The sequence below is a fragment of the Nannospalax galili genome, unplaced genomic scaffold (assembly GCF_000622305.1).
Source record: "Nannospalax galili isolate Female #2095 unplaced genomic scaffold, S.galili_v1.0 scaffold1024, whole genome shotgun sequence".
Taxonomy (NCBI): domain Eukaryota; kingdom Metazoa; phylum Chordata; class Mammalia; order Rodentia; family Spalacidae; genus Nannospalax; species Nannospalax galili.
Window position 1 is genome coordinate 903,122 of NW_008351455.1, and position 18,695 is coordinate 921,816.

The following is an 18,695-nucleotide window of genomic DNA, read 5'->3' on the forward strand; positions in this document are numbered from 1 at the left end:
TTCACCTCTGCAGGCTGCCTGGAAAAGCCTAGAAACTGCTCCTCTTTTCTTCCGCCTCCGGCCACCCGCATCGGGGCTTGCGTAGAGTCCCCTCCACCAATCGGCGTGCGCGCTGGCATGGCCGCCCTCTCTCACGCGGGGGGGCGGGAGCGCGGCCGTTTGAGCGCGCCTGCGCGCTCGCTGCCTTTTCACGTGTCCCTGGGTCGGACTACAGGTCTCTCCTTGCAGCGGCGGCGCGAGAGTAGAGTCCGGGCAGCGGCGGCCAGAGTCATGGTGAGTCCCGTGTTGCGGGGCGGCCTGTGGGTCTTGGGCGGTCTGCGGCCTATGAGCACCCCGGTGGCCCTCTTTTGTTTGTGGCAGGAGGCGAAGGGGACCTCCTGGTACGCAGTGTCCCTGCAGAACCCAGCTAGGCCTATTCGACCCTTTCCTCCGTGCACATGTGCTGCAGGAGTCTGGAACCGGGGCGGGGCGGGAACCTGGATGCAGGCTCTGCAGCCCACCTGCCCCTGCAACGACTTTGGTGGGAATGTGATATTCTGGAGAAGGAACATGGCCTCAGGCGTAGAAATTGACCACCGGTGTTACCGAAATTTTCTGAAAAACTGGTGGAAGGAAAATGGTTGACCTTGGAGTAAACCAAGGTTGCACTTAAAAATGGTGTGATTGTTGATAAGTAACGAGGACCACAACAGGCAAGGGAAACTGGCTTGTAAAGTGGAGCGTTCAAATGCATTTCCTAAACGGGCAATGAAAATATTTTTGGATGGTTGGAATCCTTGAGGTTAAGACTTGCAGCGGGAATAGTAATTACAGAGTGCTTGAACTCTTAACATCTCTCTCCACAGGCTGGACAAGCATTTAGAAAGTTTATTCCGCTGTTTGACAGAGTATTGGTTGAAAGGAGTGCAGCTGAAACTGTCACCAAAGGTGGCATTATGCTTCCAGAAAAATCTCAAGGAAAAGTATTACAAGCAACAGTAGTAGCTGTGGGATCAGGCTCTAAAGGAAAGGTAATTTGAACCTCACTTTAAGGAAAATAGTTGCTTTTTAAACAAAACCACTTTTTTAAAGGAACTTCATTACAAGCAGAAAGCACACACTTGAGTATCTTTTTTTCTGAATCTGTGCACAGGTCTGAATGCAGGCTTGCAGTCACTAAAGGACTCCACACCTTCCTCCTTTGAAACAGGGCTTCTCACTGAACCCAGTGCTAGTCTGGCACTTGCCACAGTGCTGGGGTTACAAGCACGTGCCGTTCTAGGCTTTTTACACTGGAGGGTTGTGATTCCCACCTCAGGTCCCCATAGCCATCTCTCCCATTCTTAAGAGATTTTTAAGTGCCTGGTAGGGTGGCTCTTGGCTGTTACAGTCCCAGCATTTTGGAGGCCAGGTCAGGTGTATTGTGGTGAATTTAGCCCAGCCTAGGCCTGTATAATAGAATGACACCATGTCTCAAAAACTAAGTTATCCTCAGTAACAATTTTGTAGCCTAATCTCCAAATTTTAAGTTGATTAAACAAAAGGTCATGCTGTTAGGTAAACCTTGGAGCCTTTTCCGAACTGAGGGAAGCATGATTTAAAGGAAGACAACTGTAATCCCAGCAGTGGGGAGGCTGAGGCAGAAGGATCCAGGGTTAGAGGCCAGCCAGTTAAAAAAAAACTTTTTTTTTTTTTAAGGGAAATGAGTGTTTGGAGAGTTGGCTTAGTGGTTAAGAGTGTATGGTATTAGGGCTAGAGAGATGGCTCAGCAGTTAAGAGCACTGACTGCTCTTGCAGAGGAACTGGGTTCAATTCCCAGCACCTGCATGACAGCTACAAACCATTCTTAACTCCAGTTCCAGGGGAATCTGAAGCCCTCTTACTTCCGTGGCATTGCACGGCATGGGTGCACTCACATGCAGGCAACACACTCATACAGGTAAAAGAAAAAACCAGGCGTGGTGGCACACGCCTGTAATCCCAGCACTTGGGAGACAGGTGGATCTCTGAGTTCAAGGCCAGCCTGGTCTCCATAGTGAGTTCCAGGACAGCTGGGGCTACAGGGAGACCCTGCTTCAAAAAGACAAAAAAAAATTACAAGCAGAAAGTACACACTTGAGGATCTTTTTTTCTTATACTATTCTTGTAGAGGATTTGGGTTTGATTCCCAGCACCCTGGCAGGCAGCTCACAACGGCTGTAACTCCAGCTCCAGTGAGATTCCATTGGCCACATGCAGACACACATAAATAATATTTTTAGAGTGAAATGAAGAGGAATTTAGAGAGCTGTTGGTTTAGCTTCTAGCACTGAAATTGTTCCAGCTCTGTAACATTGAGAGCGCTAGTTGTCATATGTGTGAGGAGCAGAGGGTACCTCCATTGGTGTTCTCTAACCCCAGGCCTTGAAAGGAGCATTGGGAGTGGGTATTCTGCTTCCATGTCTTTATCCAAATCTAACACTTGAATCAAGACAAGGCTGTGAAAATCAAAGAAAATGTGTGTGCTAAGTACAGAAACATTTTTGTTTCTTGAAAGAAGTCGTACATGAACATTTTGTGTCTGTTTAAAAGCTGCTTTATTTTACCTGGTCTACAGACTGTTAATATTTAACAATTAAAAGTTAGCTTTGGTTAGCAAATGTTAGCTTTTCCAGGATAACTTGTTTTCACACTGAAAGGGGGCTTTAGTTTAAGCTACTGATTATTTCACATGGAACTCTACAGTGATATTGTGAAAATCTACATTTAGTATAAATTATATAGCTTAATCATTAATTAGGTACATAATAATAATCTGGATTTGAGTGAGCACGTTCCATTAATGTAGTGAGTTATGGTTGTAGTAAGCCTGTAATTCTAGCACTTAGGACACTGAGGTAAGAGGCTCCTGAGTCAAGGCTCCAGAGGTACATAGACCAGAAAGAAAAGTGAGCTGTGTATCTAATGACCTTTGCTAATAAACAACTTTTTTCTTAAGGGTGGAGAGATTCAACCAGTTAGTGTGAAAGTTGGAGACAAAGTTCTTCTCCCAGAGTACGGGGGCACCAAAGTAGTTATAGACGACAAGGTATGTGAAACAGAATTCTAAAAAGAAAGAAGTTAACTTTTGCTTTTATTATCCTAACTAATGGGTTCTTTATTTGCAGGATTATTTCTTATTTAGAGACGGTGACATTCTTGGGAAGTATGTAGACTGAAAGCACTGTTGAAATGGCATCACACAAAGCTGTCCATTCCACTGAAGCGCTGAAATATTTCATCATGTAAATAATTTGCGTGTCTCCCTTTTATAATAAACTGATATCCAAACTGATGACATCTGTTATCTGTGAAGTCTAGTTTCCCTGTACTGGTATGAACATTTCCAAATAAAATAATGTAAATGAATGGATAGTCTTTATTTTGTAATTTAAGGTAGTTTTATTTCATCCTTCAAGTAAGCTGCAGAGATTTCTAAGAAACAAGGTTTTTCTAGGTATATGAATTTTTGTAGCATGATTTTATTACATAGATCAGTGATACTGATACAAAGCCATGGATTTATACTATTATACAATGTGGGAGGGTTGTGTTAGAAAATTTTACCTCCTGAATAAACGTTCCAGTCTCAAAAACTTAACCATTTGATTGTCTGGAAAAATTCCAGCGTAGGATAGTTGTCAGTAAATTGAGTACTATTTTTCAGAGTTGGTGCTGTGTGGTAGTAATTGCTAAGTGTTCTGTTATAAATTGATTTACTTTAGTAATCCTATTAACTAGGTGCTGTTCTCATCTTGTAAGTGAAGCTGAGGGTTAATGGTTAGGTCACTCCATGGGAAGGGTCAAAGTCAGGATTTTTACATAGGCAGTCTACTTTGGGTGCGTAGTGTAGTAAATGCAGTTGATTTCAATCATGTTACCCTTCCATAAGATAGTATGTGCTTTTAATATGCATGTATATACATTGATACATTTTAGTGCCTTTGATATGCCAAGACTTAATTTTTGTCAAATTTAGATGAAAGGACTCTGAAAGTTTGTAGAGCACGCAAGTAGATCATCACTCTCACATTCTGCCTCAGGCATAGCTAATTACTGTTTGCACATCATAACCTTGTGAGCACAATTTCTTTTGAGACAAGGTTTCACTATATATCTCTGGCTGGTCTAGAACTCAACCAAGATCCTCATGCCTCTGCCTCCTCCTTTGTGCTGGGATTAAAGGCATGGTCTCACTAGCTCTGGCCTGGAACTTGCTATATAGACCTTGTACTCTCAGAGAGAGTGCTGGGATTAGAGGTGTGTGCCACCCATGCCGAGCTTCCTTTTCTTTTACCATTTAGAATTTTACTTGTCTTTCTCTGTAATTATTTGCCTTTTGGACAAAAGATAAGCAGCAACCTCCTGATCTGAAACACTATTCCACATTCTCTATGCCCTTTAAGACAGTTTCACTGTGTAGACCCCATGGATCTCAAACTCACTGCAGTAATCCTGTCTCAGCCTCTTACTTGCTGGAATTACAGGTGTTAGCCCCACTAAATTATGACAAAGTTTCCTGTATACAGGCCAGGTGTGGTGGCACACACGTTTGATCCCAGCAGAGGCAGGGATCAGAGAGGAGGCAGAGGCAGGTGGAGCTTTGTGAGTTTGAGGCTAGCTTGGTCTACATAGTGAATTTCAGGACAGCTAAGGCTACAAAAAGACAAAAGTTTCCTGTATGCTATCAATATAATTTCATAAAATTGTTTCTTTAGCAATTATACTAGTCAAACATCACAGTAGGACCAAAGCTTTCATTTGGTGTGGAAGGGATCTTAGAGGTTTTATTTATTTTTATTTTTGAGACAGGGTCTCTCTGTAGCCCCAGCTGTCCTGGAACTCACTATATAGACCAGGCTGGCCTTGAACTCAGAGACACAGAGATCCGCCTACCTCTGCCTCCTGAGTGCTGGGATTAAAGGTATGTGCCACCATGCCCGGCCTAGGGATCTTAGAGTTTTTAAGTATATTGGATAATTGTAAGAATGAAAACAGTTTGAGAACTGTTACCTCAGATCTCAACATTCATTTTCTTGTAAAATAATAGCATTGGAAAATAGGGAAGCCTTGACCTTTAGGCTGGGCATATGCTGTAGTTACCAAGGCCTTGAGCTAGTTTTCTGAATCATTTTCTTTGTTCTTTGTGATAAACTTTTCGAGTTTGTCACTTCCATTTGTGTGTATGTACGTGAGCCAAAAGATAACAGATGTTCTGCTCTAAGTTATTCTACCTTGTTTCTTTGAGATGGTCTCACTGAACCTGGAGCAAGGCTGACAGCAAGCTCCAGCAATCCTGACCACACACCCCCACCCCCCACCCCCACTAAACTGGCAGTAATGGTGGTGTGCCTGCAAGCCCAGCTTTTTTATGTAGGAATTTAATTGATCTTGCATAGCAGGTACTATTACTCATTTCTCCAACTACTGTTTCTGTAAGGCAGGGGCTTAACTCTAGTTCAGGTTAACCTCAGACTCCTACCAAATGCTGGGATTATAGGTGTGATTCATAATGCCTGGCTAACTTTGATTTTCTTTCTTTGCCTAATACATGTTGGGCATTCACTCTACCACTAAACTATACCTCCAGATCCTGTTTTGTTTTCAAGACAAAGGCTCATGTAGCCCCAAGCTGGCCTCAAATACGCTCTGTAGCTGAGGATGACCTTGAATTTATGATACTCCCTCTTACACCTCCTAAATGCTGGGATTGGATTATAGGTGTATGTTAACATGTCTGTTTTTAAGTGGTGGGGGGCATCAGTTCCTGGGCATTGTCCTGCCAAGCAAGCACTCTACCACCTGAAGTATATCCCTAACCTTGTTTTTTGAGAATAAGTGTCATATAGCCCAGGCTAGTCTTGAACTCCTCACCCTCTGCCTCTACCTCCGAAATGCTGGAATTCCAGGTGTGTACCACCTTGTCCAGCTTCGGATCCTTTTTGAAATTTTCAAATGCTCTTACAAAATTTCGTAGGCTGATCTCAAACTTGTCCTACTGCTCAACCTCCTGAGTGACTGAAATTATAAGTATGTACTACTTTGACTTTTTTTGTTTATTATATATTTATAGCCACGGTTAACCTGGAATTCACTATATGTCTCCTGAGTGTTGGGCCTAAAGGCATGTGCCGCCATGCCCAGCCTTGATGTATTTGTTTTTATTTAATGTGTATGAATGTTTTGCCTGCACGTAAATGCATCCATTTCTTGCAGTTCAGAAGAGGGCATCAGATCCCCTGGAACTGGAGTTACAGATGGTTTGTTGTTAGGCACCATGTCGGTGCTGTGTCTTTTTAAAATTATCACTGTGTTTGTGTGTGTGCATGCGCACATCATGGCACACGTGGAGGTCGGGACAATTTGAGGGAGTCACTTCTGTGTGGGTCTTAGGGATTGAATTCAGGTGAGGCTTGGTGATGAGTGCTTTTACCTGCTGAACTATCTCACCAGTCCCTACTGCTGTTTAAGCCATAAGTTGGGGCAAAGTTTGGTGCAGCAGTAGATAATTAATACAATAGTTTATAAAGAGGGAAAATATGATCAGGAGATATGTTACAATATAGTAGTACCATTTCATTAGGGCACCTAATGTAGCTTACTATGTTTTCTTGAAACTAATCTGTTTTTGCTGGGTATGGTGGTGCATGCCTTTAATCCCAGCATTTGGAAGGCAGAGGCAGGTGGATCTCTGTGAGTTTGAGGCCTGCCTGGTCTACATAGCAAGTTGCAGGTCAGCTGGGGCTACAGGGAGACCCTGTCTCAAAAAGATTAAAAAAAAATCTATTTCTGTTGACTGTGCCTCCCTCTTATTCAACTTGATGTTTGCAATGCTTAGGACAATGATTGACATATATATTTTTAGTATTTTTATTTTATGAGTATGAGTGTATTGCCTACATGCATGTAAGTGCAAGCACATTGTGCAGTACCCTTGGAGGTCAGAAGATGGTGTCAGATCCCCTGGAACTAGAGTTATGGATGGCTGTTAGCTGCCATGTGCTGGGAATTGTACCCCAGTCCTCTGTAAGAGCAGACAGTGCTCTTAAATGCTGAGCCTTTCTCCAGCCACGATTGGCATACATTTTAAAAAATGGCTTTAAGCCAGCCAGGCCTGGGAGTACAAACCTGTAATCCCAGCTACTTGAAAGGCTGAGGCAGGAGGGTCACAAATTCAAGGCCTACCTGGGCAATTTAGACCCTGTCTCAAAATAAGTGAAAATACAGCTAGGGATGTAGCTCACAGGCAGAGTGTGTGCGTAGTATATGCAAGGCTCCAGGTTCAACCTAAATTTATACCAAAGAAATGCCTAAACCAGGCATGGGTGGCTCATGCATGTAATCCCAACATTTCAGAGATAGGCAGAAAGATTGCTACAAATTCCAGGAACTGGGCTGCATATTAAGTTACAGGCAAGTTTGGACTACAGTGTGAGCCCCTATTTCAAAACAAAACTAATCAATATACAATGATATCATAAACTTGCCTTTTCAAACTGTCAAATCAGGCTGGAGAGATGAGTCAGGTTATGAATGCTTATTGCTTTTTCCCAGCACTCACATGGCAGCTAACATCTATCTGTCTTTAACTCCAGTTCATGGAGAACCAACATGCTCTTCTGGCTTCCACAGACACTGCATGGTGCACTTACATACATGTAGACAAAACACTCATGTGCACACACATGGTGCACTTACATACAGGCAAAACACTCATACACAGAATAAAATCTTTTTTTAGATTTTATTTTATGTATGTGAGTGTATTACCTGCAGTGTATGTGAGTGCACCGTGTCCTGCAGTGCCCTTGGAAATCAGAAGTGTCGGATCCCCTGGAACTAAGAGTTATGAATAGTTGTTAGCTGCCATGTGAATGCTGGGAGTTGAACCTGGGCCCTCTGCAAGAGCAGCCAGTGCTCTTAACTCCTGAGCCATCTCTCCAGCCCCAAGAATTAAAAAAAAAAAAAAAAAAAAAAAAAAAATAAAAATAAACTGACATTCAAGTCAAGTAATATTCATTGATATTTTCCAGAGCTTTTTTTTTTTTTTAAGACATGACCTTACTTTATAAAGCCTTAGCTATTGTGGTTAGACTTGAACTTGGATGATATTCCTCCCTCAACCAGAATGCTCAGGCTTCCTTGGTATAAAGGTGTGGGCTGCTATTCCTGGCTTTTAAGTCATCTTAAAATGAAAGCATTTTGTAACACTTGAGGTTAAATTTTAAATGTCTCAAAGAATTAGGCTGGGCATGGTAGCAGACTGCTATGATCCCAGTACTTGGGGAGTGGTGGTAGGAAAATCAAGTTTCAAGGCCAGGCATGATTACACAGAGACTTTAAGGTCAGTATGGACTACATGAGACCTTGTCTCTAACAAAACAAAACAGACTAAAATGAAAGAGAGAAATAAAAAAGAAAGAAAAGAGTTTTAAGGCTTAATCTTAAAAGGTTAGAGGAATTGAATCCTTCCCTTATTGTTTCCTATTTCCTCATGGTGCTAGGGATTGAATCCAGGGCCTTTACTACAGAGCTGCAAACTGAGCCTCCCCCATATCATTTAACAGGAAAATGAAGCCAGGTGTGGTGGTGCATGCCTGTAATCCCAGCTTTCTGGAGGCTGAGACAAAAGGACCAAGAGTTTGATCAACCTAGACTACATAGGAAGACTTAAGTTTTTATTGAGCATTTTGCCTACATGTATTTAAGTGCACCATGTGTGTGCAGTGCCCATGGCGTCCATAAGAAGGTGTTGGGTACCATGGGACTGGGTTACAGAAGGTTGTAAGCTTCCGTGTAGGTGTTCAGACCGAAACCTGGGTCTTATACAAAAGCAGCAAATGCTCTTAACTGCTGAGCCATTTCTAGAAGACTGTCTTGAACCACAAAATAAACATTTCATAAAATATGTAGGTTGGGGCTGGTAAGATAGCTTAGCAGGTAAAGGTGCTCATTGCCAAGCATAATTACCTGAGTTCAATCCCTGGGATCCACATGGCAGAAGGAGAGAACCAACTCCCTCCAGTTACCCTCTGGTCTCCTGTAGGGAATCAAAGCTGTGAAGGCCTGTTTATATCTAGTTATGGCACTGATGTGGATTTATGGCATGAGCCATGATGGCTAACACTAGACGTCTGCAGGGCTGAGTCAGCACAAAATAGCTGTCACCAAGTGTCCAGGAATCATCTTTGAATGATTTCTTATACAAAATCCTTGGGACCAAGGGCACAGGGTGTCACTCAGCAGCTGCCTGCCTAAAGGCCTGTGTGCTTTCACCCGGATAAAGTAATGCCTCATTTGCCAGTGGCTTCATTAATCTTTAATTTCCCAGCTCCTCATGACCCCTGAAATGGCTACCACACTTCCACACAGCATCACACATACCTACACATGTGTGCTAAATGAATAAATTTAAATGTACAAATAAATTTGAAAAAAAAAATATAAGTTGGGAGTGACTTGGTTGGATGGTCATGATTTGGAAGTTTTAGGAAGCTGCCAAGGGCTTCACTGGGGCTGGAAGGTATCATTGCAAAGGGGTGCACTGTCAATGATGGTCTACAAAGGGCCCCAGTTCTCATGTAGACATCCCATAAGGCTGCTCAGTGTCCTACCTGGCAGCTTTTTCACCCAGGGAAAGCGATCTAAGAGAACAATGTAGACTTGACACTTTATTTATTTATTATTTATTTATTCTTGAGACAGGGTCTCCCTGTAGCCCCAGCTGGCCTGGACCAAACTGTGCTTGAACTCACAGAAACCTGACTGCCTCTACCTCCCAAGTTCTGGGACTAAATTCATAGGCCACCATGCTCAGCTACACTGTCTTTTATGACCTAATATTACAAGTTATACACCAGGTCTGTAATCCCAGGATTTGGGATTTGGGAGGTTGAAGCAGGATTGAGAGTTCCCAGCCAGCCTGGGCAACCTTGACTCCATGAAAACAAGTAAGTCAGTTATTTCCCCAATATCCTATTGGTTTTACAGGTCAGCTCTATTCATTGTGAAATATAACCACAGAAGAACATAAATACTAGAAAATGATAATCATTGCGGACATTTTGGAGGCCAGTTACTACACAACTATCAAATCTTGTAGAATGTTGCAATGTGTTCCAAGAGAAGAATTATCATGGGAGTTCAGTATCTCATTTTCTGTCAAAGTTATGTAAGTTTGAACTCTGTAAGTATGAAAACATGTAAATGAGAAAATATTTCAATAATTTATTGAAGAGATATAAAACCATACTTAGGTACAAATACATTTAACTATTAGTATACATTTCCATGTTTCCCCCGATCTACTTTGCTCAGCCTGTAATGAAGTTTCCTACATATGAATATAAATGCTAAACATGCTTTGAGGTACATTTCAACTGCTTCACATATTATTTGTAGTGTGTCTACTTTGCTCTGAGCCTGGGGGCGTGGAAATCTGGTCTCTGGGTGTAATGTGACTGTTGCTTCCTTGAAATCAGAGCAGCTGTTATTACCTGCATGAATCCCTCATGATTGGGCCCATGAACATTCTTTTGTGGAGGGTGGATGTACATGAGGTGGCACACAAGACCCTGCCCTACCCCAAGAATATATAAGTGGCTGTCAATTGTAGGGTGAGGCTCTACTCTGTAGTAGCAGACAGCCATATAAGTTGCCCATGCTCCTGTGGGCAAACTCTTAACCATACAACACTAAGTAACCCCAGCTAAACTCATTGCTTCACCAAGCTAAGCTTGAGTAAAATTGTCTTTGGGGGCTCTGGAGATATGGCTGAGTGTTTAATAGCACTTGCTGCTTTTGCAGAGGATCAGGATTCAATTCCCAGTTACCTACATGGTGGCTAACAACTGTCTGAAACTCCAGTTCCAGAGGATCCAACATCCTCTTCTGGCTTCTGCAGGCACTGCATGCACGTGGTGCACTTACATGTAGGCAAAACACTCTTAAAAAATCAATAATTTTAAAAGAATTGGTTCTTGGACTGGAGAGATGGTTCAGTTAAGAGCACTGACTGCTCTTGCAGAGGACCTGGGTTTGATTTCCAGCACCCACATGGCGGCTATGAACCGTCCTTAACTCCAGTTCCAGGGGAATCCGAAGCCGTTGTCTGACCTCCTCGGCATTGCATGACACGGGTGCACTCACATACATGCAGGCAATACGCTCATACACATAAAATAAAAATTAAAAAATGTTTAAAAAATATTAAAAAAAAAATTGGTTCTTGGGGCTGGAGAGATGGCTCAGCAGTTAAGAGAACTGACTGCTCTCGCAGAACACCCGGGTTTGATTCCCAGCACCCATATGGCAGCTACTAACTGTCCTTAACTCCTGTTCCAGGGGAATCCGAAGCTCTCTTCTGACCCTGCAGCATTGCATGATACAGGTACACTCACATACATGCAGGCAATACACTCGTACACATAAAAATAATAAAAAGAAAAGTTTTTTTTAAAAAAAGGAATTGGTTCTTTGGTCTATTCTTGATGCACTTTACCTGTGGTGAACAGATCTTTGTTCATATCTCTTCAGGAAAAGTTACTGTAATACCTGGATACCATCAAGCCAAGATGATTATTGTAGTACCAGACAGCAATGTTTAGTGGTAGAAAACAAATGAAACATTTCTTTTGGTATCTCTTTTAGAGTAAAAAAACCCTTCTCCAAAGTGTTCAGATCTGACATCCTTTAATGCTTCTTTGGGCTACAGTGGAGTCACATGCCTACCCCCTAACTAATCTTTGGTTTAGGCTAGTAGAGATTTATCCCTTAGCTGAGGGAATGAATTTCCTGGTCACATAGGAAGAAATGGATACTGAGCAAAATAAGAATCTGCTTGTGAGCTGGGCATGGTGGGTTGTAGAGCCAGGCAACTCTCAGTTTGAAGCCAGCCTGATCTACATGGTGAATTCTAGGTCAGCCAGGAACTACATAATGAGACCCTGGATTTTTGTTTGTTTGTTTTTTAAAGGTGTCGCTTGAGTTCCCTCTGGGTCTCCTGCACTATCAAGCAAACCATATAATGTATTTTTATGTACATTTATTAACTTACAAAGGAATGAGTACCCAGTGCCTAGCCCTGCGCCCAGAGCCTGCCATATCAAACTGCACCACACCCATAGTCACCGCTAGCATTCGCTCATGCCTCCGGGGCCAGTGATCTTGCCCCAGGTCCATAAGAGTCAGGCCATTCTGTTCTTGAGCTGCTGCATGGCTATGTATTCCCCACGCCACATGCACTGCCACACAGGCTACCCACAGCTCGTGGCTCTGTCCCAAGATGGCTCCCAGCAGCCCCTCAATAATCCATGTTCTGCGGCAGGCCCCACCCCTTGGAGGAACTAGCCAATCTGGGGACACTCCACCCCTTTCCTCCGCTCTTCCTGTCCATCTTCTGCTAAGGACCCTCAGCCTTGGAGGGGGTGACCGATGTAGGGCGATCTCTTGTATCATTGGTGAGATAGTGGCTTCTTGGGCCTCCCCATTAGTCTTCTTTAGGCCATGGCCACTGATCTAGCTCAGTGGTGTTTCTTTTACTATAAAGACAAGTGGAGGGAAGTAGACACATTTAAACAAACATGAATGTAAATACAGATGCCTAGACGATATCCCAGTAGGTGTACTATATTCATTAAACAGTATACTTGTGATGGCTTCTCCACTAGCCTTTCTCGACACAAGGCGTTGGCCTGGTCTACAGCACCAGATGTGTGTTCCACCCCTAGGAGTGGGCCTTATCCAATTAGAAATTTGTCAGTTGTACATATGTTGGTCAAGCCATTATCGCACTTGCAGGTATTGCTTGGCATGTCCATAGTGTGCAGCATGTGGGGTCCATCATTGAGTAAAATTATAGGGAATCCTTTCTTCCCCAACCATCTGCCAATGACACGGAGTTTTTTGGCTTAGTTTCAGTTCCATCTCTTCTTCTTCTCCCATGCTCACAGCATACAGTGTCCTCAGCAACATGGCCTTACTGACCTTTCTAGTGTACAACCAACATTAATGGCAATAGCCTTGGTGAATTGGAGGACCTCAAGGGTCTCTTTCTGACCAACAGCTCATGGGCGGCGGCCACCCACCCCTGGTACTGTAGATTTTCTTAACAATTGTATAGTTTGGGAGTCTCTGTCCTCATCTTACCCAACCTACATAAAACTCCCAAGAATCTTACAGCTATAGCTGGCCTTTGCTTCTTCAGGTATCTCTCAAGTGGGTTTCATATCTGTAAAACACTCGAAGGAATGTTAACATATATTAAATCAATCATAGACAAGGTCTCACACAGCATGGAAAGGTTTTGTCCATTTGTATTAACTGTTTTCTCCATAGATCCTTGTTAGGTACCATAGCATGGGTATGAGGCATTAATTTGGTCAGCTCTTTACCATTTTTAATTATCCCTTTGGAGTCATTTCACACTTGGGGGATTTTACATGGAGTTTCTTTGTATTCTTTTATTCTTGATACACTTACAGGTGTTGGCTCCAGCTGCCTGACCCTGCACTGGGCTAAGGAGGCAGGGGGCTTCTCCTGTCCCCATTTCACTTGTTGGTTCCCTGAGTCAGACAGGCCCTGGGTCTGACTATAGCCACATCTGTCTTCTTCCCATTGAGCACACCAGGTTGCTGAGGGAGAACTTGGTGGGAAAACCTGCTTCCACCCTTAGTATAGCCTTTATCAGAAGAGAAATGCATCTTATTTAATCCTTGGGGATTCTTTACCACCCCTTGTATAGTTGTTATCCTTCGAATGTCCTTTGTAAACTGTTCTTCTGGTTTTAAAGCCTTCCAGAAACACCTTAGTACCGAATTTGGTTTTCTATCAATTTTTTTCCTCTGGAGATTTGGACTTTACATAAGTCTTGCCACATTTGTCTTCGAGTAACCCAAGTGGACCACTTCTGTCTGCTCTTTTTTATATCTCTTATAGGGTGTTCTGTTATCTTACAGACACATTTTACATGCTGGTCAGAATCATTTAGATTTGCCAAAGCCTCTCTCACTTTACACAGATTCTGTCCCATCAAAGGGCTTAGTAAAACCATTAAAACCCCGTACCATTCTCGAGGTCCCAGTTGAATTAAGCTTTCTTTCATATCTCTGGTGAACAGTCTTATCTGGCCAGTGAACTGGATATCATATATAGCTTTTCTCATACCTAGTTCTCTCAGTAATGCTTGTCCCTCCTTTGTAGTCCTCCAGCCCCTGCTAATCATGTTAGTCTCCCTTGGTGAAAACCATGTATCTTTAATGCCTTCAACCAGCCACCCCATTAAGGACTGCTCCCCCGTGCATTGACCTAGGTTGAACAGCCTATATTGCAAGGATGGAAGGGTGGTTATATAACTCAGCTGTAAAGCTTCTGAAGGACTTAGACTGACATCACTTGCTCCCATGTCCCATACTCTTCACAAGACATGTGGCCAGGGGCTCTCTGCTTGCTTGCTTGTAAGTTTTTCCTAGTTTTTAACAGTTCTAGCATGGAGTATTTCCTAGCTACAGCACAGTTAGCTTTTTTTTCTTTTTACTATTATCTGTCTTTTCCTCCAAGTCCTTGGACCTTACACAAGTCAAAGTGTACTGCCTTAGCCTTTGGGTAACCTTTAACAAATTTTCATATACCTGCAACATATCCCCACATTTACAGCATAGCTGTGGCCCATGCTTCTGTGTGGCTGGCCTCTTTTTAGTAACCCATTGTAAAAACCACATCAGCACCGCCATCAGCACTCTTCTAAAACTCATTCTCGTTTTGTCATATCCTGCCAGCCTACACCAATTTTGTCGCTCAGGTTCCCTCTGTGTCTCTTGCACTATCAAGCAAACCATATAACATATCTTTATGAGCATTTATTAACTTACAAAGAAATGAGTACCCAGTGCCTAGCCCCTGCCACAGCTCAGAGCCCGCCATATCAGGCCGTGCCATGCCCATAGTCACAGCATTTGCTCATGCTTCCAGGGCCAGTGATCTTGCCCCAGGTCCATAAGAGTCAGACCATTCTGTCCTTGAGCTGCTGCGTGGCTGCGTGTTCCTCATGCCACGCACACTGCCACGCGCACTACCTATGGCTCGCGGCTTCCATTCCAAGATGGCTCCTAGCAGCCCCTCATGCTCCACAGCAGGCCCCACCCCTTGGAGGAACTAGCCAATTGGGAGACAAGTGGGTCATGGTGGCTCATGCCTTTAGTCTCAGCACTCAGGAGGCAGAGGCAGGTGGGTCTCTGTGAGATAGAGGCTAACCTGGTCTACATAGTGAGTTCCAATCCAGATCAAATGAGGCTGGGGGTGGGGGGAAGCTTGTGTGGCTGAAAAGATGGTTCAGTGATTAGAGGGTTATACTGCTCTTGCAGAGGACTTTAGTTTCCAGCACCTATATCCGTTGGCTGGCTCACAGCACCTGTAACTCCAGCTCCAGGTGGATCCAATGCCTGTGGCCTCTGGAGGCAGTTGCAGTCACGTGCGCGCGCGCGCACACACACACACACACACACACACAATTTTTTAGGGTCTTTTTAAAGACAGGCTCTTTTAAGACAGGGTCACCTTATAGCCCCAACTGGCCTGGAACTCACTATGTAGACCAGGCTGGCCTCCATCCCACAGAGATCTGCCTGCTTCTGTCTCCCAGGTACTGGGACTAAAGGGGTGTGCCACCATGCCTGGGGTAACACACAATTTTGAAAAATCTGCTTGTAAAGAGAATGCAGAAGGGACGTGCCAAGAGGGTCTGCTTCTATACTTAAAACCTTTTACCTTGCAGTACAGTATTCACTACACATCGTCCTTTACATTCATTTAAAGTCTGTGTGCTAGATGGGCGTGGTGGCACACACCTTCAGTCCCAGCACTCAGGAGGCAGAGGCAAGGAGATTGCTGTGAGATACAGCCCAGCCTGGTCTACATAGTAAGCTCCAGGCCAGCTGTGCCTACAGGGAGACCCTGTCTCAAAAAGATCAAATAAATTAATAAAAATTAAAAAAATAAATCTGTGTGCTAACACTCAGGAGGCAGAGACAGGAAGATCACTGTAAGTTTGAAGCCAGCCTGGTCTATGTAATGAGTTCAAAGTTAGCCACAGCTACATAACAAGACTGTCTCAATAAAACAGAAAGCTAAAGTCTGGAAGAAAGTTTATACAACTTCACATTTCTCAGTCCTCCACTTAGTGCTTTGCATCTCAGTTAATGATCAACTTCATGTAAATCAGTGGTCCAATAACAACACCTCATCACCATCTTAGTGCAATTATACCCCAGGATCTCCTATGTTTTTATAATGTATTTAGAATGCATTAAGTGACACAGGATTGCACTTTCATTAAAAAATTTCCCAAAGAACAAGCCAGGTCTGCAGGATGTCTGGATCTCTCAGGCTGAGGAGGAGCTAGAGTTCAAGGCTAGCCTGGGTTGCACAACAAGGCCCTGTCTCCACACAACAAAATTCTCCAAAGTGAATTTCATATTGGATATTTTGGAAACTTTATGATACTTCAGAGTTATATATATATTTTTAAACTTCAAGAGACTTCCATTAATGTTTAATTTTATTATTGCTTTCATACTCTGTGAGGCAGAGGAAAAGAACTTCTGAGCACACCTATCATCACAAATGAAGAAACATTTATTTGATAACCTGTTGAAAGTTTTATAATTAAAAGGCAAGAGAATTAGTATTTTCTTTTCTTTTTTTTTTTTTTTTTTTTTTTTTTTTTTTTTAGACAGGGTCACCCTGTAGCCCCAGCTGTCTTGGAACTCACTACGTAGACCAGGCTGGCCTTGAACTCACAGAGATCCGCCTGCCTCTGCTTCCAGGGTGCTAAAGGCATGCACCACCATGCCTGGCGATTTTCTTTTCTTTTTAAAAAATATTTTATTTTGGGACTAGAGAAATGGTTCAGTGGCTAAGAGCACTGGCTGCTCTTGCAAAGGACCCAGGTTTGATTCCCAATACCCACATGGTGGCTAACAACTTTCCATAACTCCACTTCCAGGGGATCCAACACTGTCTTCTGACCTCCACAGTGCACAACATGGGTGCACTTACACACATTCAGGCAATACACACATACACATAGAATAAAAATAATAAAACATATTTTTAAAATTTTTTATTTATTTTTATTTTATGTGTATGCATGTATTGCCTGCATGTAGGTAAGTGCACCCATGTTGTGCAATGCCCTTGGAGGTCAGAAGAGGTTGTCAGATCCCCTGGATCCCCTGGGACTGGAGTTACAGACAGTTGTTAGCTGACATGGGGGTACTGGGATTGGAACCCGGGTCTTCTGCAAGAACAACCAGTGTTCTAAATCACTGAGCCATCTCTTCAGCCCAAAATATTATATTTTTTTTATTTATGTGGGGGTTGGGGTGAGTATGTGTGCAGGTACCCATGGAGGCCAGAAGAGGGTTTTGGATCCCTTGGAGCTGGGGTTTCAAGTAGTTGTGAGCTGCCTGATGTAGGTGCTAGGTATTGAAATCTCATCCTTTTCAGCAAGTGCTCTTAAGCACTGAGCTATCTCTTCAGCCCCAAGAATCAGGATTTTTTCTGAATTCCAGCCATGTTATTTCCATTGTTCCATTCTGCCTTATGTGGAATGTGCAAATGACCTCCTTTACCTGGACTATTCTACTAACCCTTTATTTTATGTAATTGTTATTACTGATTATGATATTTTTATTGTTATTTTTCTGTTCCCTCCCTCCCTTCTTTCCTTCCTTCCCTCTTTTTCTTTCACATCTTTCACATTACTGACGATTGAACCCAAGGCTTTTTGCTTGCTGGGTTAAAACTCTATCACTGACTAAGATCTAAGATTTTTTTTTTTTTTTATTCTTTTTGAGACAGGTTCTCCCTGTAGCCCCAGCTGTCCTGGAACCCACTATGTAGACCAGGCTGGCTTTGAACTCACAGAGATCCGCCTGCCTCTGCCTCCTGAGTGCTGGGATTAAAGGCATGCACCACCACGCCTGGCTCTTTTTTAGGTCTTTTTGAGACAGGGTCTCCCTGTAGCCCCAGCTGGCCTGGAACTCACTATGTAGACCTCTGGCCTTGAACTCACAGAGATCTGCCTGCCTCTGCTTCCCAAGCGTTGGAACTAAAGGCATGCACCACCATTCCAAATGGCTTACTAAGATCTTTTTAATAAATATTTCCTCCCCTTCTTCTCTCAACTTAGCCTAGTTATAGACCCTTCCTGTTTGGAGGCCATAATCTGCAGGCTGACAGAAGACTGAAAATGTGAAGGCTATGAAACAGAAACATTTCAGCCAGCTCCAAAGGGCAAGGTTCTTCTGTGAGGAAGGCCAGGATTGACATCACCATGCAAATTTATTGGACTTTTCAAAGAAAATGATTTTTTTTTTGGTCTTTTTGAGACAGGGTCTCCCTATGGCCCCAGCTGTCCTGGAACTCACTATGTAGACCAGGCTGGCCCTGAACTCACAGAGATCTGCCTGCCTCTGCCTCCCAAGTGCTGGGATCAAAGGTGTGCACCACCATGCCCAGCAATTTATTTATTTTTGAGACAGTGTCTTGTAGCCCAAGTGGCCTTGAACTCGATCCTCCTGCCTCTGCTTCCCAGATGCTGTATGCTCCAGAATTTAACATCTACTTACATATTTTTCCTTTTCTGTCTAAAACTGTTTAGCCTGGAATTTAGAGAAAATTAAGGTGATCTCATTCAATTA

At 43.2% G+C, this 18,695-nt stretch overlaps 1 protein-coding gene across 2 annotated transcripts in view; it reads left to right on the forward strand.

Annotated features, from left to right (window-relative positions):
• Window positions 1-78: 78 nt before the first annotated feature.
• The window catches only part of LOC103746174 (MOB-like protein phocein), a 63,470-nt gene continuing 44,853 nt past the window's right edge, over window positions 79-18,695 (forward strand). Inside the window, exons 1-4 of one of the 2 annotated variants that reach the window (XM_008848298.2) lie at window positions 79-273; window positions 846-1,010; window positions 2,957-3,046; window positions 3,126-3,362. In XM_008848298.2, coding sequence (XP_008846520.1) covers window positions 118-273; window positions 846-1,010; window positions 2,957-3,046; window positions 3,126-3,176 — 462 coding nt within the window. In that variant the 5' untranslated portion in view covers window positions 79-117 and the 3' untranslated portion in view covers window positions 3,177-3,362. Of the gene's footprint in view, window positions 274-845; window positions 1,011-2,956; window positions 3,047-3,125; window positions 3,363-18,695 lie in introns of those variants that run through there. The other variant, XM_008848299.3, reaches the window with a different exon arrangement.